The 27452-nt window shown below is 42.4% G+C and overlaps 1 protein-coding gene and 1 non-coding gene across 2 annotated transcripts; both read right to left on the minus strand.

Annotated features, from left to right (window-relative positions):
- Nucleotides 1–613: 613 nt before the first annotated feature.
- TRNAY-GUA (transfer RNA tyrosine (anticodon GUA)) lies at nucleotides 614–703 on the minus strand. The gene is given in 2 exon segments: nucleotides 614–649; nucleotides 667–703. It is a non-coding gene; the product is annotated as a tRNA-Tyr (tRNA).
- A 9447-nt stretch (nucleotides 704–10150) lies between these two features.
- Nucleotides 10151–26762, minus strand: VCPIP1 (valosin containing protein interacting protein 1). Its single transcript, XM_009480574.2, has 3 exons — nucleotides 24056–26762; nucleotides 18490–18576; nucleotides 10151–15459 (listed from the first exon to the last, which is right to left on the minus strand). Exons 1-3 carry the CDS (start codon nucleotides 26760–26762, stop codon nucleotides 14591–14593), a joined length of 3663 nt encoding a protein of 1220 aa, XP_009478849.2. The 3' UTR covers nucleotides 10151–14590.
- Nucleotides 26763–27452: the final 690 nt, after the last annotated feature.

Raw genomic sequence — 27452 nt, forward strand, 5'->3', positions numbered from 1 at the left:
GCCCCTGCCCGCAAGGACGGGGCGCGCAGCGGCCCCTTTCTCGCCCGGCTGCGCCTCCCCCGCCCTCCTGTCAGAGCTGCCGCGGGCTCCGGCGGCGCCTTCCCGCCCCGGGCTGCTGCCCTGCCCTGCCCTGCCCTGCCCTGCCCTGCCCTGCCCCGCCCCGCCCCGCCCGGGCCCCCGTCCCCCGCTGCCGGCCGGCCCCCGCCGCCCGAGCTGCGTCGCCACCGCCGCGCTCGCGGCGGGCTCAGTCGGTGCCGCCGAATCTCGCGCCCAGCCTCCTTCCAGAGCCACCGTTTGAATCTGCGCAGGCGGACTGCCGCCCCATTGGCCGCCGCCGCCGCACGCGACCCGGGCGGGGGGCGGGGCCTCGCGCCGGCCGCGGGCGGTGGATGGGTGGGGTGGGGGGAGGGGCGGCGGGGGCGAGGCATGACGGGGGCGCGAGGCTTCCCGGCCGGCGGGGGGGTGGGGCGGCACCCGGGCTCTCCACCGCCCCCCCCGCCCCGTAACGCCCCGTCGCGAGCCCCCGCGCGCCGCCAGCCGGGGGAGGGCGAGGGGGCCCCTGACGGGTTAAAAAAAAAAAAAAAACACAAACGGCGGCGCAAAATTGAGCTTCTCCTTCGAGCCGGAATCGAACCAGCGACCTAAGGATTCCCGCGGGCCGCGCCTCTACAGTCCTCCGCTCTACCAGCTGAGCTATCGAAGGGAGCTGGCGGCCGCCGCCATTCCGCGGCAGACAGCCGGGTCGCGCCTCACGGAGCGGGAGCGGCCGGAGCCCAGAGACCGGCTCCGGGCCGGGATGTGGAACGGCGGGCGACCAGAGTCTGACAGGGCGAGCGCCCAGCGGAGGCTTCCCTCACCCAGGGCCTCCTCCCTGCGACCGGCGGGCCGGTGAGCGCAGGGGGCGAGGACGGCGCCCGCAGCCCCTCACACCGCCGCAGCCTGAGGGGGTGCGAAGGCAGCCCTTCCCGCTTCCCTCCCTGTCTGTCCTCCTCGGAAACACCGATGCCCTGTGGTTGCAGGCGTGCTGGAGAGGCGTGGGTCTCGTCGCAGCCTGCCACCCCGCTTACGGGGCGCCTGCTCTAGCCACCACATTTGTATTAAAAAAAAAAAAAAAAGGCACCCCAAACATCGCACCACATCCTCTTGTGGCTGCGCTTAGAAACACACGAACGCTGCGGAGCTCTTGGGAGAAAAGAGTGCGAGCACCTGCCGTAAAGACGCGGGCTGGCAGCTGCACAGCCCACCCCCCCCCCCAAAAAAGAAAAGAAAACAATAAAAAGGCGGGGGATCTTCCTGCAGCCCTGAGAAGATAGTCCTGGGGGCAGCGTTCACAGAGACTCGCCCACAGGGTTTGCTCAGCTCTTGGGTGCTGAACTCTAGCACAGGGCCCAAACATCAGCTTTTTTTCCTTAATTTTAACGTGATTTTTGCTTTAATGGTCAAATCATCAAAACAGCACATGGTTTCTTATTCCAAGTACGTTTTTTTTTTTTAATGGTTTACTTACAGAAGATTGTTCGCCGCCACCACAGAGGCAATAACCTCCTGAAGCTATCACCGCCATGAAGTACAAGCCACGCTGGAGCATAACCTGTGTATGTTCTAGGACTTCCCCTACACGAAAGTCTTAAAGCTGGAAGTTATTTGTATAAATGAAGCCTTTATGTATGGAGTTTGTGCATACATATATATGTTTATATGCGTACATACATACCTGTGCAGGCTGCCTCTCCCCTGCCTGCGAGCGGGAAAGCTTGCCTCGCAGCGCCCTCTGCGCAGGCACACGGGAACCTCAGGCCCTGCCACAGCCCGTGAGGCACAGGAGGGGGGGAAAAAACCCACAAAAACCCAACTTATCTGCATCACAAACTTACTATTCGAAGGGCAAACTCGTATCGTTGCATCTTTCACACACACACACAAAAATCAAATTTGTTTAAGTTTTTATTTATTTACAAGTAGTCTTTGCCTGCCGCTTACTAATAGGTGTTCAGCACGAACCTGTGTTCACTGTGATACCCTTTTAGCATCCAGAGATGACCACAGAGCAGGTTTCCCCACATCAAAGCTCTGACAGGAGTCTTTGAAGTACAAAAGCTGTAATCAAAAACTATGTGGAATAAAAACCACCCTGAGACAGGATTTGTGTCACCAGCCTCCTATGGTATGAAATGCCATCTTTTAGCATTCATTTATATTTAATTCAAAGTGAAAGGAGCCTGAAATAAAACTAGTGTTGTTTAAACAAGTACCTTCTTGTATATTCCCATAGTAACTTGTGTTCTTCATTTGTAGAAAATAGATCCTGAAAGCATTAGCTGAGTCAAACTGCTAAATTAGTAAGTATTGATGGTCCTGTTAAAAAAAATAATAATCTAAAGATGTAGTTTGTTATGACATCCGGTAAACATTCTCCTTGGAGTACATCAGTAAGCACATACACACCTCACATTTTTTTTCTTTTTTAATCCTGTAAGTATTACTGTCCTGGGTGACAAGATCTAATGTTCCAAGTTTCTTGTGGTCCTCCATGACAAAAAAAAGGATGGAGATGCATCCCCCTCTCCACCTCTTCCCAGCTTCTAGTAGCTTCACAAAACCCAGCCAGAGGTCTAGCTCCTTCTCTCTTCAGAGACCCTACAACAAGTTATTTTTCCCAACTGTTCATTTAAGAGCATCCTTAAGAAAGAAGGCACAAACTGCCAGTCTGTCTTTATCGGGATATGGAACATCTCCCCCAGATGCCGCCATTTTCAGGGACTGTCCCATCCCATCCTATCCCATCCGGGCTGTCATGGCCCACAAGCCATCAGGCTCAGCCTCAAGAGGCTTCTGGTAGGACACTCACCAGCCTGCAATATCCGAGTCCCGTTCTGCAAGACCTGCTTTCTGCCTTTGCTTGTCCTTCCCAAGACTCCCTTGTGACAAGGAGAGCTCGATTCCAGCCTAGAAGCCTGAAGAACATGACCAGGTGCAAAGACGTTGCTGCAGGATCAGGGTGGCAGGATGAGGCAAATGTCACCATCGCTCCAAGCTCATGGACCTCACGTCACAGTGGGCGTACTTCCAGCGGCTCTTTGCCGCTTCCCCACTGCCTTAGGACCGCTTAGTTGGGTCTCCTGGCAAATCAAAACCAAACGTCACTAGAACCACCTGCTGGCATTTGGATCCTGCTTGGTTTTTGTAGTGTTCCCCAAGTGCTAACAGCAGTGGGCATCCAACTTCCAAAGACAGAACACTCACTCACTCTTACCCAGATGATTTGATAGGCGAAGTACCCTGGAAGAGACAGTGATGATCCTGTAATTTGCCCTGTTATTTATTCCTTCTTGCTAAGCTTCCTGCTGATCCGCAGGGGAAAAGAAAAAAAAAAATCTATTAGGCATTCATTATGACCCTAACCAACGGCAGATCAGCAACTCTGTTCCTGCTGGGAAACAGGTCCCTTTCTGTGCAACGCTGATGCTTCAAAAAATTTCACCCAGCTGCACTTGTACAAATGTACCACACTATTAGGCCATATGTTAAGTCCATATGTGTATTACTGGGCTCATTTGTTACTGCTCCCTCATTTGTTACTGTGAGAGTTCCGTCTATTCCCTGACAAAGCCTTTAATGAATAAAAAAACACCAGTCATGGTCCCATTTCATATTGTCACAGAGCTGAAATCATGGAAAAACTTCGAAGTCATGTGCAGAAGTTTGTAATTCTTTGCTGCTAGGCTCATCAGCATCTCATTCTGAATTCAGGCAGGCAGTTTGACATCTATCTGGACAACTAAGCAATACAAGGATATTCCCCAGAAGGCACAGGGCTTAACACCACTGACATGAAGTTAAAGATAATCAGTCTATCCTAAATTATTTCACTGTAGGTTTTTCAGAAACCCTACAACAGAGGAACCCAAAGTCTTTGTGAAGATGATTCTCAGCACAGACAATCAACAAGGCATGCAACTGACTTCTTACTACAAGAGCTTCGACCTTTGAATCTAGCAAAATTCCTACAAGGTAAACTCAGGAGTTAGTTTTTTGAATTGTGGCAAACAAGAGGCTTATTTCCTCAGCAAATTTTCCCAACTCAAAAGCAACTGCTGCCAGTCTCACAGAAATAAGGTCTATAAAGTAAAAGAAACATGATGATTGCTAAAATAAAGACCAAGCTCAGCGCAGGTGAGCTTACAAGTTTTTTACCAGATACTTTCCTTTTGGTAGTATTCAATGCCTTATCACCAGTTCCTCTAGTGACTATAATCTTCAAAGCTCTACACTGGCAGAAACACCAAGTATGTCAATCAAAACCACATGCAACCTTCAAGTCTTCAGCCCAGCTACTTGAATTGGTCTAGATTCAGTGTCACAGCACGCTTCATTCAGCACCCATGGTGATCTTGCTTGCATCAGCCCTGTGGGGGATGAGCTCCCCATGTTTGGAGAAATTCCTGATGAAGAACACAAGGATATTTACCAGATACCTTTTTAAATTAAAGTAGTTCTCCATATGGACAGCACATTATTATCTGCCTCTGCTCCGTGTCTCAGTAATAAAGATCCCAGCTTTGTCATTTGTACTTGAGTCATGTCACAGTCAGTTCAGTGAAGCTGCAGTTCAGAGCAATTTCAACTTGCTGTGTGCCTTCAGAGTCATAATCAGTCTTTTTTTTTTTAAAAAAAAAACTTCTTAGTGTCAAAGTTTCTGAAGGGCAGTATTCTATTCACGGCTGTTGAAAATTATCTGCTTTTGCTGGAATTCTCTCTAAATGTTCCTTACAACATTTTCCTGGGATGTTAAGTCTTACAGGATCAACCACTTCACCCGGAAGAGTTAGCAAGCTCAGTGCACTTTGACTCAATCTATTTATACAGCCTTTCGGAGAGGGGGAAAAGTGCTAATACCTCTGCCTAACTCAATTAGCCTGTGTTCCGTTAACCATGACAAAGAAGAATTGTATGTACTTTGTGACTTCATTAATTTTGCTTTACTATATTGATAGGTCAACATTATTCATGCTAGTGTAGGGAGGGTGGAAATGTAAGTCTTAAAGTCTACTGTATCACAAAAATACCACAATAATTAAGTATATCTAGATGGCCTTAGACTTTATACTAGCGCATTAACCTTCATGACAGTTGTGCACAAAAAACATCACCTTGCACATTCCCAAAGCAGCCTATATCAGCTTCTCAAGGAGGCTGTACGACTACTCAGAGAATTCTGAGGTGGCCTTTGGATCAAGCCTTGGACTGAATAAAACAACCGCAGTTCCCAAGTTCAGGAGATCCATAAAGCAGCTCCAGGGATATAGCCCTACCAGGAACCTACACTAGAATCTGCTCAGGCACATACACAGAGAACGAGTTACTGTAGAATAATTGTAGTTCTCAGGGATGAGATTATATTTCAGATCTCATGAGCTGCTCTGTATCCCTGCTTCTGGCAATCCTCAACTGTCACTGGCTTGAGAAGAAACCGAGGTCATGCTGAGCTCACACTGTCTCTCGCACAGAGTGTGAGGAAATCACGTCAGTGCGCAGCTCAGACGGACACTGTCACTTAGTAACCAAGCCCTAAGCCTCACCTCATCTGCTTATGCAAGTACAGCAGCAGCCACACCGATAGTACTCCTCTGCAGGGACAAATTTCTGGTGGGCAACCACTTCACCTACAGTTTCAATGGCATGGGTAATTTATATGAGGCACTATATAGGCAAACAGATTACTTTTTAGAGGTTAAAAGCGAAACAGCCTTGAATCAAAGAGGGGGGAAAAAAAACATTCTCCAGTTTACGCTCAGACATTACCTATGATCTCGCTATCAACTCTTCAAATAAATAATAATGATACCACTGCAAGATTAGATTATACTATCAATCTCGATTAACAAGCTTTACTCAAATGCCACTTCTTTTGGAAATCATGGGGGAATAATTTTACTAGTTCTGGTCAGGCATGCAAATGTTTTTAAAAAAGGATTTACTCCTTTCACATACATACAACTTTGGAGACCGAAGAGATCGTTTAGAAGTCACCTGTTAATCAGGTATTAGCAGTATGCATTTTCCCATGCTGTTGTGGAATTACGCCCTAGAAAGGCATCGCTACGAATGCAAGAGAAGACAACCTAATCCTTAGATTTTGCCAGCCCCAGGAGTAAACAATTAGTCCTAATCCAAAGGCTTTGTAAAGCAGTCGGAGCCAGCCTAAGCCAACCAAACGGCCAGGTGGGTAGGCAGGAGTCAGGCAGCAGTAACCATGTCCCAGCAGCAGCCCGAGCTAGATTAAAGCAAACAGTCGAAGTTCGATAGTATCCAGGTGATAAATGGAAAGCACTGGCTTGACTTTCTACTCCCAAAATAAAAAACACTTTATAGAAAGAATAGTGTTCAGATCCCCTGCTTTCCGAACTAGCAACAAGACTCTCTCCTTCCCACTCCAAAAACCGATACAATACCAGGAGTCACGGAGACAAATCTTCCGGTATCGCAGTCAGCAATCCCAGAGATGCTGCTTGCACGACTGCAGTTTACCTCTTTTTTTCCAAGGCAGTGTTGCTCCCATGCCCTGCAGAATTCCAGCGAGAGGAGAGAGCACGGAGAGTGCTTACAGATGCGAAAGACTGCACACCTCCATCCTGGCTGCACTTCTGCAGTCAGCAACGAGTGTCCATGAAAGGTCCTTAGGCATTGCAAATGCATTTTCTGAGTTTGTGCAAGGGTGCGAGTTTATGAGAATTTCAAATGTAGAACCTCAGGGTTAGGGTTGGAAAGATCCAAAATGTTAAATAAAAAAAGATGACTTTCAGAGTAGACAATACATAACAGGGGATTTTTGGGCTGCCGGCTTACTAGAGCCCTGAGATAGTTCAAAGTTTCCAGACTAAGAAGGGAATGGGCTAGCATAGCTGACTTCAAATGCAGGGAAGAAAACAAAAAAATAACATTAGTGAATATGGCAGGGCAAAGAAGAAGTTACAGTTAGGAGAAACAGAGGGAACAAAGAAATAAATACCAGTATTTAGTTTCTTCCATTGTAGCATGTCTTGAATTTTCTTATTTTGGAAGCAAAAGGAAGCGGGTACTCTTGACCCTTATTTTATGCATCCCTCCTGCTGTCTGCAAAAATAATTGCTATTTCCAGCATCTGTCTTCAGAAGCCAGGAAGGACCTTATTTTAAGAAAGACACAGTGGGGGGAAAAGTGATATTCTTGTATGTGCAATGTTCAGATGTAGGACTTGGGTACGTACTGAGCAACACTTGAGCAGATTTGAACACGCAAATAGAAATAGGAGTTATTTAATTCCCCACAATTTTAAGTTAGGCCCTTGCCTTTTCTGTGTGTTTTGGCTTTTTCCTTGCTACCACAAACCCTACACCATCACATGGCAACAACTGGTGAGGTCTCAACCTTTCTCTCCCACTGGGTGGAAAAGTATGTATTTTGGCAGCTTTTGCTCCTAGCAGAAAAGAAATTGAGGAAATCCCCAAATTTAGTGAGCCACTGCAGCTTCTAAAGCTCATCACCCTGGAGGTGGAACAACACAAAACATGGCTGCCCTACAGAACTACTAGGTGATTTTTAGAATTATTGATAAATCCTTAGGTATCTTCCTCCCTCTCCTGAACATGCCCACAAGTCCTCTCCTCTCTTAGGAATCTCCCTTCATTCCCTTCTGTCCCATACACACAGATCTTGGAGGAAGTCAAACCAGATTTTCACTTCTATCAGTCTAACGTTTGTGAAATTGGATCATTTATCTATTGCCTCTTACTGTCTCTAAGAGCAGCAGTATAAACAGAGGACAATAAGCTTACAGAAATGTCCGTAGTAAAAATGATTCAGTATAGAAGTCCAAATGGCAGATGAAAAACAAACAGGAAAGCTAGGCCAACATCAGAAGAGACCTCTTAAGGACTTGCAGAGTCTGTACAAATGCATGTGGGAAAGAAGAGAGAGGTTAGGATTAGGAGATAGTGTCTGGCAAGTATCTCTCTACATTTATACAACGTGACAATCCCAAAGAAGCTTCATTTTAAAGAAAATCTTATATACTGAGTTGACAAAATAGCATATAAAATCAAGTTTTCTTATTCTGAAAGAAGTTGCTTGAACCACACCTTAAAGGTTTGTAAGAAATGACCGTGCATTTCACCCAGCCAGGCTCCACAGATTATTGGCTAATAAGAACCATAGCACCTTCTAAACCTTCTTCTAATTTCTGGTAACTTCCTTCCACCTGCCATCTTTCTTTTAATTTTTTACTTATTGAATACAAGTTTCCAAACAGCACAGGCCCAGTCCAGATCTACATGATCACTTTAGAAGTGAAATTAGATCTGCTACAAGACAACAAGCCACTAAAAGTATTATTTCCAGCAGAAAACAAAATTAGGTAGCCATTTAAGAAAACAGAGGTGGATAAAGTCCAAATACAAGTCTGTGCAGCTACTTCTTAATCATCAAATCAATGCCTTTCATTAACAGAACAGAGAATAATAGCCTTTTCTGAAGGCTCTTAAAGTGCCTGCAAGTTACTGCAACAGAGGTCATGCTTACACTGAGGCCTAATGCCTTTGATGGTATTAATAAATGTTCAGAATTACCCAGCATACATCAATTTCAGTAATTCAAAGCAGAATAACCCATTTCAAATCAGCTGTGGCAAGCAGCTTTCTGTAATGTAAGCTTGGCCTTCAAGTCTACTATGGATCCAAACACTACTACTTTTCTTTATCCATCACTAAGAAGTAAATATTCAAAACACCACAGATCAATAGAAGCCAACATATATCAAAGCCTCAATAAAATTAACTCCACATCAAGCAAAGCGACACAGCTTCTATTAAGTTCTGCAGTCAATATACATGTTTGAATTGACTCTTCGTAATACCAAAAGCACCTTCCACAACTCACTGCACATGCCCATGAACGTCCAAGGTTCACTCTCACCCTGACCCTAGGGAGAAAATTACATTGTGAGGGGTCTTGTTCTGGCAGGAAGCTGGGTTTTTGCAGGGATGTTAGAACAGATTTGCTAAAGACATACCTAAGGGGGTGGGGGGTGGGCACGGGGGAACCAAAACCCAAACCCAACAACTCCAACCTAAAATAAAAAAATTTAGACAGATATTACGGCTGTACAATTAATAGCAGAAGAAAAATGAAAACACTTTCAAAGCACTCTTAGCTTGGTTGCTTCATACATTCAGTACTGGTTTTGGCTCAGATTATAAACACTCCATTAATAAAAGATGAGTAAGTTTCTAGCTTAGCATTAAGCATTTAAGCCTGTGAAATACAAATCTTCCAAAGGATAATTTCCAATTCTTCATGGTATGACATGCAATCAAAATTAACTCGGTGTATTTACACCCATCATTTTGAAGAATGCTGTAATGCTAGCACACTTTGAATTAAAGCCTTTCAATAAATACAGGAAGAAGTAACACAGAGGTTTGCAGATGGGTTTTATGACTTCTTTTTAGGCTCAAAAGTTATGCTAACAGCCAATTTTTGAAACAAAGTACCACATGTAGTTGGTGGAAAAAGCACAGAGATAACATATTGACAACTACTTAAATTCATCTTTGAGTATTGCCAAATTTTCAAAAGCCTAGTTCTTCCGAATTATGCTATTCATACTTGCATATTACATGTGTGCATTAAAATTTTGCTTTGAAACATATTTTGACCAATGTTTCAAACCACAGATTGCAAGATATCTGAAATGTCATATAGGACTTGGTCAGCATTTTTCTACACCTCCTTCTCGGTGACAACTTTGAAAAAAGGTTCAGATCTCAGATTTTGGTCTCAAATATATAAAAAGGTCCTGTGTGTTTAATGAAATATTCAGAACACATATGAGGTCAAAAACTTTTCCATAAAGTTTTTCTTTCAAAACCAGTTTCTTTTAAACAGAACTGTAACCGAACAAAATGGATGACATCAGAGTATACTTTTCCAAGATTCATACCAGTTTTTCAACTTCTGCACTAGCATTCGTGTATGCAAGTATAATGCAATTTATATGTAGAATGCAGACATTAATATAATTACAACTCATTCATTTTGTAGCCAAATCAGTGTTAATTAAACAGGCTCATGTGTGAAAGGCTAGACAAAAGTTGCACCTTATAAAACCAAAGCGGATGTTTTAACTTATAGTTTTAATATAGCAATCAAAGAAAATTCCAAATACTGTACAGTGAAGTGTAGTATAGTACACTATATACTGTTATAATACACTATTGTTACATTACAAATAAAAAAATCAAATATAATTAGTACAGCAATCACAAATAAAACAAACCAAACTGTGCTGGATAACAGCCAGTACTGTGAACATGGTATAGTTTCTATGCTAATTTATTTTTAATTCAACATGTAAAGCACTTACTGTTTAAAAAGATTTGTTTTCTAAATATATACACTATTTTAATTCTTATTTATACATTTTAAATAGCATTCCCTCCTAAAAGTGCACTCGTTCATTTCTTGGCAATAATCCTCATTAAACGTAAAATAATTCTGAAAATACCACTCTTGTTTCAACCTTTTATTGCTCAACCGCAGGCATAAGGGCTCAGAGGGAATCCTGCATTCTGAAGATCTTAAGCAACTTTGTCAATTTTAAGAAGCTAAACTGATATCCACAAGCAAAACAAAGAAACCACTTACTGTTGTGGTTTTTTTAACAGAAGGATCAACTTCATATTATTAGTATTTTACAAAAGCATGTAGATTCTGCTATTTGAAAATGGGAGCCAAACAAATGTAGATATAACAGTGGCATCTTCTTAAATCATTCATTTTTCATACATTTCAGATTGAGCATCACTCTCCCAATTGTAAGCATACTATGAATTTTATTACCTGGCATTTTCAGCGCATTGAAAAAGTAGCAAGCAATTCTGCTAACCTTGTGACGGTGACAACAGATTCTCCTTTTTGAAAGATCGTAAATTAAGCATTTTGGTCTTGAAAGTATGCCTGTTGTACAGGGTTGTTAGCATACAGCCTTGTGGGACTGTGCCTCTGTGATGCTGCTAGAGCATTCTGTTGGAGGTAACGTCTAGCTCACATTTTCTAATCAGAAGACTAGTAAACTATATAGGATTCACAAAACCAACAATATACTTTGCTGTTCTGTGACTGTAACAGTGAAGACATCCCAAAAATATTGATATGATTTCATTTGAAAAGCTGCTATTTATCTTCCCCTCACTGAAATGCAAACAATTCACAGAGAAACAGCAGTATCAAAAAGTCAACCTTACTAAGCAGCCAGCCATTTGAAGTAGTAAAAATCTCACATTTGCCTGGAAAACTGATCTGTTCTCCTGAGGTTTCCCATGTGCTAATCAGCAATCTAGTTCATTTCCCCCCCCACCGCCCTTCTTTTTTTTTTTTTTTGTACTGGGCCTGTATTTTCAGTAATCATCTCTCATTTAGGTTATATACACTAAGCCATAGTAAAGTTCAGGATTTTCAAATAATTTACATTGTCTTTGTCATGGGACGCTGTGTGGAAGGTGGGTGGCCCCTAGACAAGAAAGTAATCAAGGCGGGTACTCATCAATAATTTAGAACCACAGCCTAAGTCCAGAGGCAATTCAGCAGCAAGAAGTTGGGGGTTGTTGAAAAAGGGACACTCTTCACGCCATTTGAGAAGTCCTATTGAGAGGGCTTCACATCCACAATGAGTCAACGTCTTCCCTGCCCTTGTACCCCACCACCATTTTCCTGACTCTAACAGGGAAATCTAACAAGCACACGCGTGCTCCTAAGACAGGCACACAGATTTGCCTCAACTTACATTTGCACCTACTGCTAGCAATCAAATGAAACATCTGTTCAAACTTACACTTCAGTGTTCTTTATTTCACTTCTCCTGTACAGTTACACATCTCACCGGCATGTAGATGAAGTTTAGCTTCACTTGAGAGTATCAAAAGGCATCTTTCTCAAAAACACTGATATTTAAATGCATGAGAAAGCTACGTGAAATAAGAACACTGCAAAGAAATATGCACAATCCTGCTTTACACCAGGGGAATCCACATCAGCGGGTCTTGTGATTTTGACACCATTGTACCATTCCTTTTTGAGACCCTTTTTTTTTTTTTTTAGGAACTGGAGAGTTCTGATCTACATGACTTGAGTGGACCCAAAATGACACTAAGGGTGAGTCAAACAGAGCTATTATCTGTGTCTATTTCTATTTAGATAAGAACGAAAATGTCAAATTACTGCTGAAATGGGAAGCGTGTCAAAATTAAACCAAGCCTTCCTCTTTACACAGTAAAAGGTACACTAACTTCTGTAGTCTTACCAGAAAGTCATGAAAGAAATAAGCAACTTCCCTTGAAATAAGGATGATGTGCAATAAGTATTTCAATTTCAAACTTAAAAATCTCTCATATACACTGCCTGTATTTTTGTCAGCTGAGGAAGACTTCTTTTTCTAAAGAAAAGATGGAAAATGTCTAAGTGATAGTTACCTTGTCTAAAATGGAAGAAATCCAGGAGATTCCTCCCCCTCAGTCTCTCCTGACTTAAACTCCTTCCCAGGAACACGCCACTGCTATACTTTTCTAAACCTCACACTGCGACAAAGCACAAGCCTCTACTCAACATTTGTGATATAGAAGTAGCCTTCAGACAGCTAGACTGTTTCATGGGAGACTAAATGTTTTCAGAAGTCATGGCAGGCTTCCAGCTGCCGCATGTGCATCCTGTTTCTCATTGAATAAGCCCTGCCAGTTAATCAGTGCATCAGCAAGGTCAGTTCTGGTGAGCCAAATCACTTCATACATTCCAAGCTTCCCAATTGCTAACTTATAGGTTAGAAATTTGAGATCTTAAAATTTTTCATTTATTTGTGACAAGGTGATTCTTACTTTTTACCTATAAGTAGCGTACTAAATCATAAAATATTTATTCCCTGTACATAAAAAGTTAGCCAACAGAGGCATTTTAACTTACTTTGACAAAACAGGGGCTATTCTTTAAGTGACTTGCTTCAGTTAATTTTTACATAGAAAAATAAATCCTCCCTCCTGGGACATTTTATCATACTAATGCTTAGAACTGTTTAAGTGATTAGAAATGTAAAAAGTGAGGAGACTGTTCTGAATACAAACATATACAATACAAATGACATTTGTGAACTGGTAAAAACCCACATGTGCACAAACACAGACTTCAATATTTAAATGCTCTTAATTCCTTTGAAGCTGTATTAACATCTTTCATCCATTCAATGTTATTTTACCATTAGAGGAAGCAACAATAGTGCACTTAAATATGACTATGAAGATAGGAAGCAAAGTGCAGTATCAGATACACATTCCATCCTTAGGGAGCAAGCACAATGGCTGCTTCTTCAGAACTAGCACTGCAGGTCTGATGAACATGCTACTTAAGTGGACACCAGCTGTATTATCACTGATGCAGGGAAACGTGCATCACAAACTGAAGTGAGGCTAATAGAGGTGGGCAGTCTTTACAGACACTGAAACGGCATGTATTCCTTGTTTCCATGGAATAAACAGTGAGCTTCCAAAAGCTCAATTATCACTGAACACTTTAGGATAATGTATGTTAGAGAGTCATTTCCTTCCAATAAATTGTTAATTTGCTCTGAAGAGGACAGCTGTTACTTAATTTTTGCCATTACTAACCAATGCCAGTAATCAAAATCTTTTAAAAGAAATGGATTCGCCATCGAACACTTGTTGTTTCTTGCAATTGCCAACTCCTTCTCTCCTGTAGTTGTATTAAAAGTTGCACAACATCTGACCAGCTCGGTATTTGGGAGGAAATAAAAACATGCTATCACCTACTAACAGAGCACCAAAATGGTTGTGTTGGCTCAGACAGCCATGCATAACCACACCACATTCACTTTATCTTCATCATACACTAAGTAGCCTTTTTCCTAACTTGCTTAAACTGACAATATGCAGAAATTAGAGAGTTTACTAAAGTTACACTTATTCCAAGATTTCTGACAAGCGTATGCAGCTGTATGAATGAAAAAGGTTTTAAATTGGAGGAAGTGCCAGCACAATGTAATTAAAGTCCTGTATACGCTGCATCATCAGATTTGGCAGAAGTTTAGTTTCAGTTGCTTTTTGATATTTATGTATAATTCATGTTTATACTGTATTTTTGAGTGGAATTGAGTACCTGGGACAGGATTAACTTTGTCACGTTTCTAGTTTTGCCTGTTCTAGCCTTTCCAGTAACCTTAAACTAGCATGGTAAGAATCTTGCATGGGCTTAAATTTTAAGACTTTTAAGGAATTAAGAATTACAAAGAATTTTCAAGAACCCACATTTACAGCAGATATTCATCTCAGTGCATTTCCTAATAACTAATTACAGGTAACAGAGCCAGCCTGGGCAGCAGTATGGTAATATTGAAAGCTATTGCCAATCACACACTTGCTTATCATGCACTGAATAAGATGATATAATCTTTGACATACATACAAGATTTAATAACTAATCACTTTGTGTGGCCCAGCCAATAAACATTACATTTGAACAGTAAGTTCTTCTACCCTTATTAGATTTTAACCTATCAAGAGTGATCCATTGGCTCAGTTGCATTAGTGATTCCTGCATCTTGACTATCCATCTCCTCAAGCTCCTCAACAGAATTTCCCTTTTGTGCTTTAGACCTTGCAGGGAATGTTGTTCCCACAGAATTCACCATGTTACCATCAGTTGATTCGGTATTCAAGTGTTCAGTACCACCTGGTGTAGAAAACGGTTCGGGTAAGCCAGCCTGAAAGCTCCCAGTTTTAGCAGTTGAACTCACTGCCTCTACTTTTCTTTGAGATAGATCAACTGATGCTGACTGCTCTGTATTCTGATCCCGCAAATGTCTATCCATTGAAGCCTGAATAGAGGAGACCATTTCCTGCAACTTTTTTCTCTGTGCCTCAATCAAAGTGGGGTCAAGCTGCCTGCTGTCTCTCATTGTCACAACTCCCGGAGCAATTCGGATAAGCTCACTGTTACCAGAAGCAGCTGTGAATACAGAAGGCTCAATTTTAGCAGAAGGACTGAGGTCCGTTTCTGTGCTATGCTTTCTTAAAAGTGGTGTTTCCCTGGCTCTTTGATCATGTTGACTACTAGATGCAGTTCCTAGGGAATGGCCCTTGCCTTGAAATGCAGTTATGTTATGTAGTTGTTCAGATTTCTTTTTCACTACTCCACCACTACCCAGCTTCAGCATTCCGTGTGAAGGGCTTGCTTCCCTGCTTCTTGAAGTAGCTTCTGCTCGCACTTGACTTAAGGCCTCTTTAACCAGCTCTTCAACATCAGGACCAATAGGAAAGTGCCCAGCAGCATCCACGCACAGTTCTAATCTGTCTTCTGCTGCATTGTACACAAAGTTTTTACCAGGCAGATGTGGAAAAGTACAGTGCTTGCCATCAGCCAAACCTATAAAGATAGAAAAAGTTATTCAAAGTGCTAACATATTTTAAGGCATGCTCTGAATACACAGTAATTATTGTATTTAAGCTTATTGCATCAGCTATGTGAAAACAAGTATGTAAAAACACTGAAACTTACTACTGTGGGAGAAAAACAATTTATGCTTGTATGCCATATGATGGCAGTCACAGTATACCCCTAAGATGATGCTGCCTTCTACGGTGATTCTAACAAAGAGACAGGATTGTAGTACTACTAGATAAATAACCACCTTGCTGGGACTTGCAGTTCTAATACAACAGAAGTTGCGTATGCTTGCAGTAACACACAGCAAGCCAAACCCTATCACTACCACCACCACCCCCCACCCCAAAACCACACAAAACCAAACCAACCAACTCAGAAAACTGCCAAAGAGCACATTTCAAATCACTGTCTATCTGGAGAAGTACTATTTAAGACCATTTCCATACTAGTTAGAATTGTAGCAGGATTTCAGGGTGTACAACTGCTGCTAAGCCTGAGGAATTTAAATTTGCTATTTCACTTCTTCTCAGAGAGGAAGTGTTGCTAGATAAAGAAAAGTGTTTCAAGCTTACTATGTTTAGTTGTCCTGGAGATTATAACTATTAGCCTTTACAAAACAAACATGAGGCATAGCATTTTTGATCTGCTGTTTGTTTAGTTGTCCCACTTACAACTTGACGAATCTGCTAACATTGAGAGTTCACTAGAAGTCCTCAGGCTGCTCTGTGTCAAAAATGAGCAACATCGGGTTTTCCAGTTTATCATCATAAAACACAAAATAACTCCTTCAACTCTGTCCCATGCAGGTTGTGGTAAAAGTAGTAAGGTATCACTTTAGTGATGACTGCTTTCTGTGACTTAAAAGCTATCTGCAGATGAAAACTTGGCTGCAACAACTCTCTTCAGTTCTATCAGCTATGCAAGGAGAGCTACCATAAAAAAAAAAAAACCCACACTTTTTAAAAAGTGCCAGGAATAGGTAAATTAATAGGATTTTTCCTCATATTCGCTTACAATTCTTGAAGAAAAACACCAGAAGTTATGCAGAAGGGAAGAAACGCAACAAGCAAATCCTACTTCTGTTATCAAATACAATGCAGTCAAAACAAGTATTCTGGGCATCAATGAAAAAGGTCACTCAAATAATTTGAAACGGTATTAAATTGTTTTTATACTGATGAACCAACTGACCAATCTCACTCATCCTCTACAGCTTCTGATTCACTCTTTTACAGCTGCAGAATATACAGATGAGATCTTATTTCAAGAACTTCAGCCACGTAGCTTCTTTCTTTACATATCCATGGGAACCAATAACCAAACAGCCAACACACACAGAGAACAAAATTTAACTGCAAACACCTATCCGTCTAACTTAGCCTGAAGAACATATTTTAACTACATAATTTACCAGCTCAACCTTCATTTGCAAAAGAGCTGTAATAGCTTCTATGATAGAACAAAACTGCCTCTGAAATTGCAATCCTGAAATCTCAAAATAAGATCTCAAACAAGATCTACTAAATAAAATTTCAATCGATTAACAGTACCTACACTTGACAGAAAGCTTTGTTCCAAATGTCCAGTATAATAGTTGCATTATTACATTAACTAAAATATTACAAATAGGAAGGAGCTTCTTTAAGTGAAAAAAATAGTTAGGTTGTTGCACATTGTAGTTGTTTAATGTGGAAATTTTGTAGTTCATAAAATGTTAAAATCATACAAGTATGTTAATGCTGAAATACACTACCAAGGTAGTGTAAAATACCTGCATACACAGAAATGCAATAATGTTCAAATACAGAATATCATCTTCCACAGCCTTAGTTCTTACATTGTCAGTTGGCAAAAATTACTTAAGTCAGGCATTTGACCAGCTGGGTTAAAATCCCTTGGATTCATTTCACGTTCTGAGCTCTGGCTAGTCATTAATCAGCCCAAAATGTCCTTTCCATCAGGTACTGTTTAAGCTAATTCACTTGCCACAAACAATACACTAGTCTTTACTGTACAAGCATAGTGAAAGAAAGCAAGCTAAAAGGAAACAGATCTGCTATAAGACACTTGCATGCTAATTCTATTACTCGGGCTAATAATTCAGTGAGAGGTACTGGGCATTAAGTATACCACGCATTTTAATTACTGCAAACAGAACAGAAATTACATGGTAAAATACCTGTTTCCAGAAATAATCAAGATTAAGTTAAGGTTGATAAAACTGCCTAAGAAAAAATTAAACAGTAAGAAAGCAGCGAAGGAATCATTATTGTAGATGAAACCACATAAGCTAAACTATGAATGCAAAGACTTCAATAAGAAACTTTTAAATGAGAAAAAATAACTGAATAGTACTTTCTTCTCTAAAGAAACAGATGTTATTCTTTGTAGGTAGTATTTATAAAGCTGTCTAAAAATCAAATATACTCTAACTACTTGTTTGGTTATTCTGCACATAGTCCAAGATGCAACATTTATCAACACAAGAAGGGGATGGATAGCTTTGCTTTTGAACAACAACCTTAGGAATGTGAAAGACAAATTTAACCAACCATTTACATTTAAAGCATGCAGTACCCCTGTATAAAATACCTGCTAAGAAGCACACTAGAAAGATGAACTGCTTATTCAGTAAGTGTTTTAAAGTATAGCAGGAATAGGTCCTATGATCTCTTTGTTTGATCTTTCCAGAACAAAATAAAAACCAACCAAACAAAAAATCAGTTGACTCATTGAAGTTGTTTGTACAATTCAGGAAGTTTAAATGGAGATGTATGGTTGTAGAGAAAAATTCAGAAAAGAGATTTAAGTTGAATGAACTAGTCTTACGGATTCCCTACACTTAGGCTCTCTGAGGGAGCATAAGGAGTTCTGCAATATTATGAAAATTAAAATGTACCATGGCAATAAAAAAAAATATTTATGCTTACAACTGACTCAATACCAATTTACAATTTTAAAGATTTGAAAGCAGAGGAGTGCAGGGATAAAAACAAAACGAAAAAATACCTGTGGTTTTCTTCATTATGCTGTAGAATACTCCACCCTGCTGAAACAATTGAGGAAGCCCCTTTGCGTAAGACCAAACATCTTCTCCTGTAAAAATCAAACACAATCATTAGAATTAAAGTAATATTTTAACATTACATACAATGGCTGAAAATGTAACTCCTTGAATTAAAAGCTGAATCCTCACTCTCTTCTATGCAATTAAGAACTTGAATTTTTACTGCAAATTTACAGAACAGGAACCCAGGACATTGAGAAACTTTCAGGAAAACATAGCACTGTCTGCAGTCAAATATCCTACATGTTCTAGTACAAAGGTTCCCAAATTTGATTTGATCCAAGCTGCAGCTCCTGGTTCTTTGCCAGGCCCTAGACACCAGTCTCCATTCCCCTCCTACCCATGCTTTCAACATAAAACTAGGAAATGACTAACACATTTCCAAAATTCAAGCACATACCCTTGCACATTAAAATCTCAATTCTGTATCCCTACACCATCTCAAAAATCAGATCTCAATTTCACAGCTGCCATACAGCAGACTTTATACTGCATCTGAGATACAAATGTCCACACAGGCAGCTGTGTAGAAGCTGTGTCTGTACCTTGCTTTTCTTGAGAGTTAGAAACAAAATACCAACTGTGAGGCCCCAGCAGTCCTGTGTAACTGGCATTTTTCAAAGATACCAAAAATGGCATTGCAATGTGACAACCTTAAATGCCACTGGGAGGAAAAAAAACCACCCTAGACTATGTAAGGAAAGGAATATAAAGAACAGAAAAATCGGGTTACAATGACAGAATATCAGTGACCTAACAGCACCTGATATATCAGTTCAGATCTGCATTTTTACCTATACCTTTTTCCTCATTATGCTAACCACTTACCTGCTTCAGAGAAGTGATGTGTGATGTAGCTGTCAAAGTAGTGCAAACAAAAGTACTGATAAATTCCATTCTCTTGATGCAGAAACAACTGCTGCGCATATACATTTTCAGAAAAAAATGCTATTCCCACTTTATATCAAACATCTCAATAACCGTGTCTCTCAATTTTCTATTAAAATTGAAGAATGTAAATCATCAACTAAAGTTAATGGGATGCCCTTACTACTTGGAATAGAGATAGCTGGACCATGTGAGCCTGTAAAGTATTACCCACCAATATTTCTTGGCTTGCTGTTAAGAGCAAAATAGAAGTAAAACATTATTTTTTATAGCTTCCACATACTGAATACAGGGCACATCTAAATCCCTCCTTGCATTTCTTTACTGTGTATCGCACAAGGTAACTGTGGCTATTCTCCTATCCCACCTGCCTCAGGTGAGAAAACATTTCACCCTCGTGACAGTGGCATTATGTGCTACATCATGCTTTGAAACCCTTCAAGGCACTCTCCAACTTTTCCATTTCCCATCCCTGACAGGCACAGGACTCTGTACACTCCCCTGCTTGTCTGTCCCCCCACCAGAAGGATTCTGTCACCACTCTCCCCTTCAGGTGTTCTTCAAGTCCCCATTCTCTATAAAAAGGTACAGCACATCTTCATCGTGTTTAGTCTTTAGACATTTTAAAGAAGGATACCTACAATCTGATTCATTTTAAATGCATTCCCTTGAACCATATATGCTCTGGTTCATTGCATTCATTTGCACATCAGGCTCACAGATCTGGTCTTCACTTCGTAGCAAGAGCACCCAAGTAAAACCAACTACTGGTCTGTCTTATTTTCCATGATCTGCTGAAGAAGGAGGCCTTGTCTTTTGACTTTATCCTGATAGCTCCTCTCTACTGACTTACTAATAAATTTGAAGCTCCTCTCCAGCTCTCACTGACCCACTAAAAAAAAAAAAAAAAATTTAATAGGAGCATTCTCTTTTCCTTCCCCACTATTGCCATGGCTTTCCCTCTTCTTCAAACAGCTGCGTGGAGGGAAGGCAATTGCTACTGATAATGCTCGCTCTCACGTTTTTGCTATTTCAAGAGGTGTTCACTGTTACCCTGCATCCCTATTCTCATTTACATTTTGAAACACACATCCCTATACACAATGACTCCACAGCATCACTGCTGTGGCTCTTCACTTTCTCCCAAGCAGCAGCAAGCTGAAATCTTCCTGATGGTTTAAATACTGCCCACAGCAATCAAAATAACCACTACACTGATAAGTAATAGAATACAGTCGTCAGTCTACTGAAACTTGGGGAGGCCACAGCCAGCAGCCACACAGCAGCTGGCTCCATACTACGGACTCCCATACCGCTGCATCCAGCAATCCATTATTATCTGAAGGATTCCCTTCCCTTCCACAAGACAACCACCAGGCTTTTAGAAACAGCCCAGTTCTACACATTAGTAGAATTGTCCAAGTAAACATTCCCTATTCACTCTGGGCATGATTTTTCAGGCCTTGCACCAGAGAAACATCACTGTTTAGATAGCTTTTTATGCAACACTAACAAGGACTACATGCAGAAAAGTATGGAGAGCAGGGCTCACGAAACAAAAGCATCAGCCACTGAAAGGAATACAAACTAATTATGGTGTTTTGATAAAGAGATCTCAGACTGGAACACCAAAAAAACCCCACAATTACAACTGGACTTTCCCAGAACTAGTATGTGTGATTCAACTAAACTACATTTGAGGTTTGCATATTTTTATTGCTAGTTGGGTTTTACTGTTTGTTTTGGTTTTGTTTACCATGGGAGTAAGAAGTTTACAGGTCACAACTTAATTTGGGCGATCACTTAGTTAGATTAAAAACTCCCTCAAGACACTACATTTATCAAAGAGATGATGTTCTCCACACTATTCCCACTCCAGTACACACTCCTTCAGACCAGACCTCAGCCCCACAACATTAGGGTATGGCAACAAATGAAGACTATCCTACCCACAAGCACGCCTCATACACTGCTGAAAAAGGGCAGGTGCAGACTAACTTACGCCAGTGGAAGCCCAAGACCATCACTTCGTCCAGCAGAGAGGACACACAGAAGTGCAAAACAAATTAAGAGCTCAGTTGATAAACATAGGTTGCAGGGAACTACAGTTGGCTTAAAAACAAGCTGTTTAAATCCAAGCAAATCCTGGCATCAATTAATACATTTAATTTAAACCTGGCTATTTTGATTTCTTGTGCACTGACAAATTCATCAATGCAAAACAAACCGATCAAAATAGATTCATACTTGGCTTGCATGTATCCAGAGTGCTTCTGCATGGGTGTATATAAAATCAGTTTATAAATACAATGTTTTAATTATGTTAATGTAAAATTAAAATTCCTTTAGTCATTTCCTTATAGAATTCTGTACTTTGAGCTAAATAAAAATAGGGGAGAAATAATTACACATGATTTCTTGTAAAGCTAAGTAGTTCATAAATTACAGTATCTAATTTCCCAAGGCTTATTTTTAAGTTATATACATAAAAATTAAAGAACATGGTCTAAAATTTTAATAAGTTAACTAGCTGAGACCAGAAAAGAAAAATTCTAGTAACTGAAATATGAAAGAAGCACCAAGTTAGCCTACAGGAGACCCTGTATGAAAGAAAAGCTTTTAAGCATCCAGAATGAATAGTTATAGATGTTTGAAGACACACTTCCACTATGGGTATTGGGGGGGGGGGGGGGGAGGCAAAGTGTGTCTGGCCCAGAGAGCTATTTCAATACCATCTTCCCTCTACGCATTCTAATCTGACTGTATTAGATGAATGCTTTTAGAAGAACAAAGTTACAGCAAGAGCATGCAGGATAAGCTGTCAGAAATTTGCAGCGTTGGTTTTTAGCAGTACAGAAACATAACTGAGAAACACCGAGGCTTCTTGTCCCAGAAAGGCTGAATATACCACCTTGAGGAACTGCCACCCCAACACTCTCTTAAGAAAGTCCAAGGACTTAAGAACTTTCTTAGAGTTTGTTTCCCCATTGAAAAATCACAATTGTAAGTAGTCAACTGTCCAGATTTTTTCCACAAGTATCTTTGAAAGAAAATGAAGCCCTGATGAGAAAAGTGATTACATAAAAATGGCATCTTATTCAGTAGCTGCCTAAGTTGTTATAACTGGTTGGTTTATCATTTGCTGACAATTTTACTTCTGTTAGTAATGCAAATTGGATGCAAAGAAGGGTGAGGTAAATTCTATTATAACCTGTGGTTTGAAAGGAGAGTCTAACAGCAATGAGAGTCAAAGACAAAAATTGATTCTTGAATACAAGATCAGCTCACAGTTTACAGATAAATAATTGTAAAATAAAATGAGACACCTTAATGCTGAAGTCACTGAGATACAAAATCTCTGATGTGCTTTAAAACTAAGCCAATACTACATTTTCAGGAGTATTTCCTGAAAACAGGAAAGCACTCTTTTAAGCTTCATCTCAAGATTAAGACAGCTTTTAAACCTAACCTTTTCCTGCACTTTGGAACTGCAGTGTAAATGTCAGTGTGACGAGGTGGCTAGTGATTCAGCATGCTATCTTGCAAGAGACACGGGAGTAAACAATCAGGCTTGGAAAAGAATCAAAGTTCTGCATGATGAACCTCTGACATACCACTCTACCATTACGTAATTGTTTCGTTTCTAAAACATCACATGCTTCAGCCACACCAAATCCCTCCAGCAAAAGAGAAGGCTCCCACAAAAACAAATGTAAACATTACTATTCAACTGGTTCACAGAGCTAAATGTATGATAATTACTGTTCTACTTCCTGCCAGTAAGTAGCAAGAACTGTGAAACCTGATAAAGAAAGTACACAAATGAAGGTCCAAGTCTCCTGAGTCCAAATATGAAAATAAAAACCACAGGCACCTGAGAAAAGTCCTTTTGTCTTGAATTATTAACAGTTAGTCAGATTTACATGACTGATGATCTATGAGCATAGCTTTGCAACCCCATGTCCATGTCTGGGATTCAAATCTGTGTTTAGCTTCTTCATTCGGAAGAAGAAAAAATTCGGAAATAATACTTTTCACAGCTCTTTAAAAAGACCAGATCTTCACTTAAAATTAGCAGATTAGCTAAGGATGCAATGTTGTGTTGATTTGCTTAAATGAACACAACTCTCTGTGGGGAGAAATGCCAGGACTTTATCCTATTACAAAGGTGACAATTTGGTCCTCAAACTTCAGACATTCAGCATCCCCTTCTCACCTCTGCTCTGAATTTATTTCCTGAAACCTGAGGGAGATGTAGGAAAAAAAGAGAGCACGTAGTTCACACACATACACATCAGATGTGTGCCTAATGAGAGACAGGAAAAAAAAATACAGACAGACAGAAGAGGAAATGCAACAACTTGCTAAACAGCAATTTTTAAGAGAGAACTTTATAGCAAAGAAAGAACAAGCATCTCGTATGCACATTTTTAAAAGTCACGACACTCAACAAATCACTGACAGCATGTTGAATGTTCTAATAGAGGAATAAAGGAATTAACTTTTGCCATGGTTACAGAAAAGAAAAAAAGAAAGAGATATGTATGTAACTATAGTTTGTAAAATGTTATCTTCTGCTTAAAAATACATTTTTAAAGTACAACTTGAAGTCAGCCTTACCCATTAGTGTTGCTAGAAGACAGAGAGAATACATCTCCTTATCGACTTGCTCTTGCAGTTGCTTCGATGAGATTTTACTAGTCACAGCAACATCTTCGTGCTTCACAGCATGGGCCGAGTGTGCTGAAGCAGACTGCCTGCCTTCCTCCTTACCTTTCAGGATTTCTATCGCAATCCTGTCACCATGCTGCAAAGGAACGGGCTCATTTTCCATGCCTTCTTTGGGAGGCAGAAGCTCTTTAGGAGGAAAGCCATAGCGAATACATTGCAAATAAGGAGGAATATTAAATTCTCTTGCTATGCTTTCCTGTAGTTCCAAGAAGGTGGTAGTGCACTTTAGGGTAAGCATTGACTGCCTCCCATCATTTGTGGTTATTCGAATTTTCTTTTCTTTTGTAGATGTTGGAGAATATGGGGTTTTTGTTGGTGTAGCAGGTGCAGATGATGGCCCCTCACGAACAGCCCCGGGAGAAGCAGTCCTAGGTTGCCCTTTATGCTCTTGTTTCAATTTTTCACTTTTCCGTTTTTGCATTACGGAAGCCTGGTCTGCAATATTCTGCTGGATAGTTCTTTCAGTTTTGCTCATATTCAACTCCTCCTTGTGCAAAGTTTTTGTCTTCTGTCCAGTCAAAATAATTTTGGTTGGAAGTTGCGATTCTAACTCTTGTCCTTGCTGTACATCATCAGCTCTTTGGGCGTGAGCACCATCAATATTTACAGGGGTATAATCATCAGGGTTCTTTTTGGCAGTTTGATGCAATATTGTGTTGACAACTTTCTGAACAAGAATCTCACTACCAAACTCACCAGGGAAGTGCTTGGTAACAAGTTTCATGGCGACATCATACACATTGCTGTTCAGAGATGTGTCACTTTCATACTGGAACCAGTAGACTGTCTCTCTCACCACTCTTCCACCCCACTCTAGAGTAATAGGAAAAGCTTCAGGGAGATTATCGTATTCTTTACCTTCCCAGTAATGCTTGAATCCACAGCCACATTTGCCACCTGTAGACCTAGTATTAGTTCTGTCTCCATCCAAATATGAAACAGATCCATCTTCTCTGACACGACGCACTAAGTTACCATGACACCAGTTACAAGCAGTCAAACTGCTCAGGCTATAGTCTGGTACCAGCACATCCTTTGCGGGGTTGTAAGAACACACCAAACTGTTCAGGGGAAAACTGTAATTTTTGTCAGGCCTTAGTTGGCCGTGGGTACTTTTTGCCAGGTTATAGAGTTTCCCCCCAGGAGCCAGCCACTCTGGAGGAACGTGATGCTCTGAAAGGGCCCCGCAGATGAGGCACCTGTGAAGGCGGTTGTCCATCACTGCTTTTTTGGCAGCTGCAGTGACTTCTTCAGGCTGGACTCCTATTACACCAGTCCTTCTGTAGAAATACTGATGTACATCAGCTACAAGACTGGGATGGATACCATGTTTACTCATGAAAACCTCCTCCATTGCAGCAACAAGCCTCATCAAATACTTATCTTGCAAACTTCTGTCTCCTCCAATAACACAACCACCGTCCTCCTCTAACTTGATGTACTTCTTGATGAGGTCTTGAGGAACTCCCCAGGCTTTAGGGAGTAGCTTCCTAGGCAGTTTAGGTAAAGCAGCACCTTTTATTCCAACTAGAGGAATATAATGGTTACGTCCTGAGCTACTCCATGCAATGCAGATGGGCTTGTTCAACATGCCATCTTTTCCCATGCATTTTTCTAGAGGTACCAGGCCAGGGAGGAATGTCGCTGAATAATCTCCGGAGCTTCGCATTCCGCTCAAGGAGTCTAGCAGGATGATAGGCCGGTGAAGCACGTTGGCCAGACCAAAGATGTGAATATTCCTAAGGCCCATTGGCACACCTTCTGGAGGAACAAACAGAGGGTCACATTCGTTGATAATGTCCTCCCACTCTGCTGCATCAATAAAGTCATGGAAAAGTGCCTTGTAGTGACTCAGATTCTCCTCAAAATGCTTCTTTAGATTCTCTCGCAGAGCATGCCAGAACAGTTCCCTGCCAACAAGCGCCCGCGAGACTGCGTGGACGAGGCAGTGGCCGTCTCCATCCACATGGACAGGAATGAGGCACTCCTGACTGTTGTTGGCCTTCTTGATGTCTTCCAGGGTGTCATGCAGGTAGATGAGGCTGCCAGAGCGGTCCTTTCCGTAACCGATGGTTTCAACATGCTCCGGCTCAATGAGGAAGGCACGGTCGCCCAAGAGGGAGCAGTCAAAGATGTCTCCCTGGTTCATCTCCGTGAGGAGCTTGGCTTTGCCAGTCTGCTTATCCATACCGTAGCGGGCCAGGATGGGGGCCAGGAGCTTGCAGTGGTAGTTGGAGAGGCCCATGACTTTGACGAGCTCGGTGTTCCTGCGGGGCGGGCCGGCGCCGCTGACGCCCAGCAGCGCGTTTCGCAGCAGGTTGTGCAGCACCAGGTCGGGGTCCGTCACCTCCTCCACGGCCAGCAGCTGCCGCTGCTCGTGGCGCTGCCCGCAGTCCGTGCACTCGATGCTGCCGCTGCTCTGCGGCCCGTGGGCCGGGAAGAAGAGCCGCGCCTGGCATTTGGGGTCGGGGCAGGTGCCCGAGAAGATGCGCCGGTCCCGCTTCTTGGAGGCGGCCGGAGGCGGCGGCTGCGGCTGCTGCTGAGGAGACGGCGGCGGCGGCGGCGGCGGCTGCTGCTGCTGCTGAGGCTGAGACATCGCTCTGCTCTGGCCGGGCTTCACCCCCACCCGCGCTCCTCCGCCCTCACAGGCTCATGCCCTGCGCCCCGGCTAACGTCCGGCGCCTGACAGAAGCCGCCGGCTCCGTCCGCCAACCGCCCATCCACCGAACGCCCTCCCGCCGCCGCCGCCGCTCCTCGCCCCCCCACGGCCTGCCCGCCCCCCCCGCAAACGCGGAAGCCGCCGCCGCCGCCGCTTACTGCCTCTTCGCTGCCTTAGCCGTTGCCCGCAACGCAACGGCCTCTCGCACTTCCACGCTCACGGCGCAGGCGCGGCGCCGCAGGGGCTCTCGGGAGCGGTAGTCTTCTGCGCCGCGGAGGCCCGGCGTGGGGAAGGCAGCGGGGAGGGCGCGGAGACTACAGGGACCGTGATGCCGGGCGGCGGAGGGAGGGCGCGGGCGGGGCGAGCCGGGCCGGCTGCGCCGCCCCGCGGGGTTTCTGGGAAGTGTGGTCTCCTGCCGGCCGGGCCGCGGAGCGGGGGAGCCGGGAGGGAGAGGCTGCGGGCGCTTGGCAGGCGCCTGTTGCGCTTCCTGTTCCAGGGTGGGGGGGGAGGGCAGGGTGCTGTGTTTAGGGTGACACCCCCACATACCTGTGCCCCTCGGGTCTCCCCCCGGCTGTTCACCCCCCCCCCCCCCCCCCCAGCAAGAACACTGAAGCAAGGCTCCCTCCC

Source organism: Pelecanus crispus, chromosome 2 (assembly GCF_030463565.1).
Source record: "Pelecanus crispus isolate bPelCri1 chromosome 2, bPelCri1.pri, whole genome shotgun sequence".
In the NCBI taxonomy this organism is placed as follows: domain Eukaryota; kingdom Metazoa; phylum Chordata; class Aves; order Pelecaniformes; family Pelecanidae; genus Pelecanus; species Pelecanus crispus.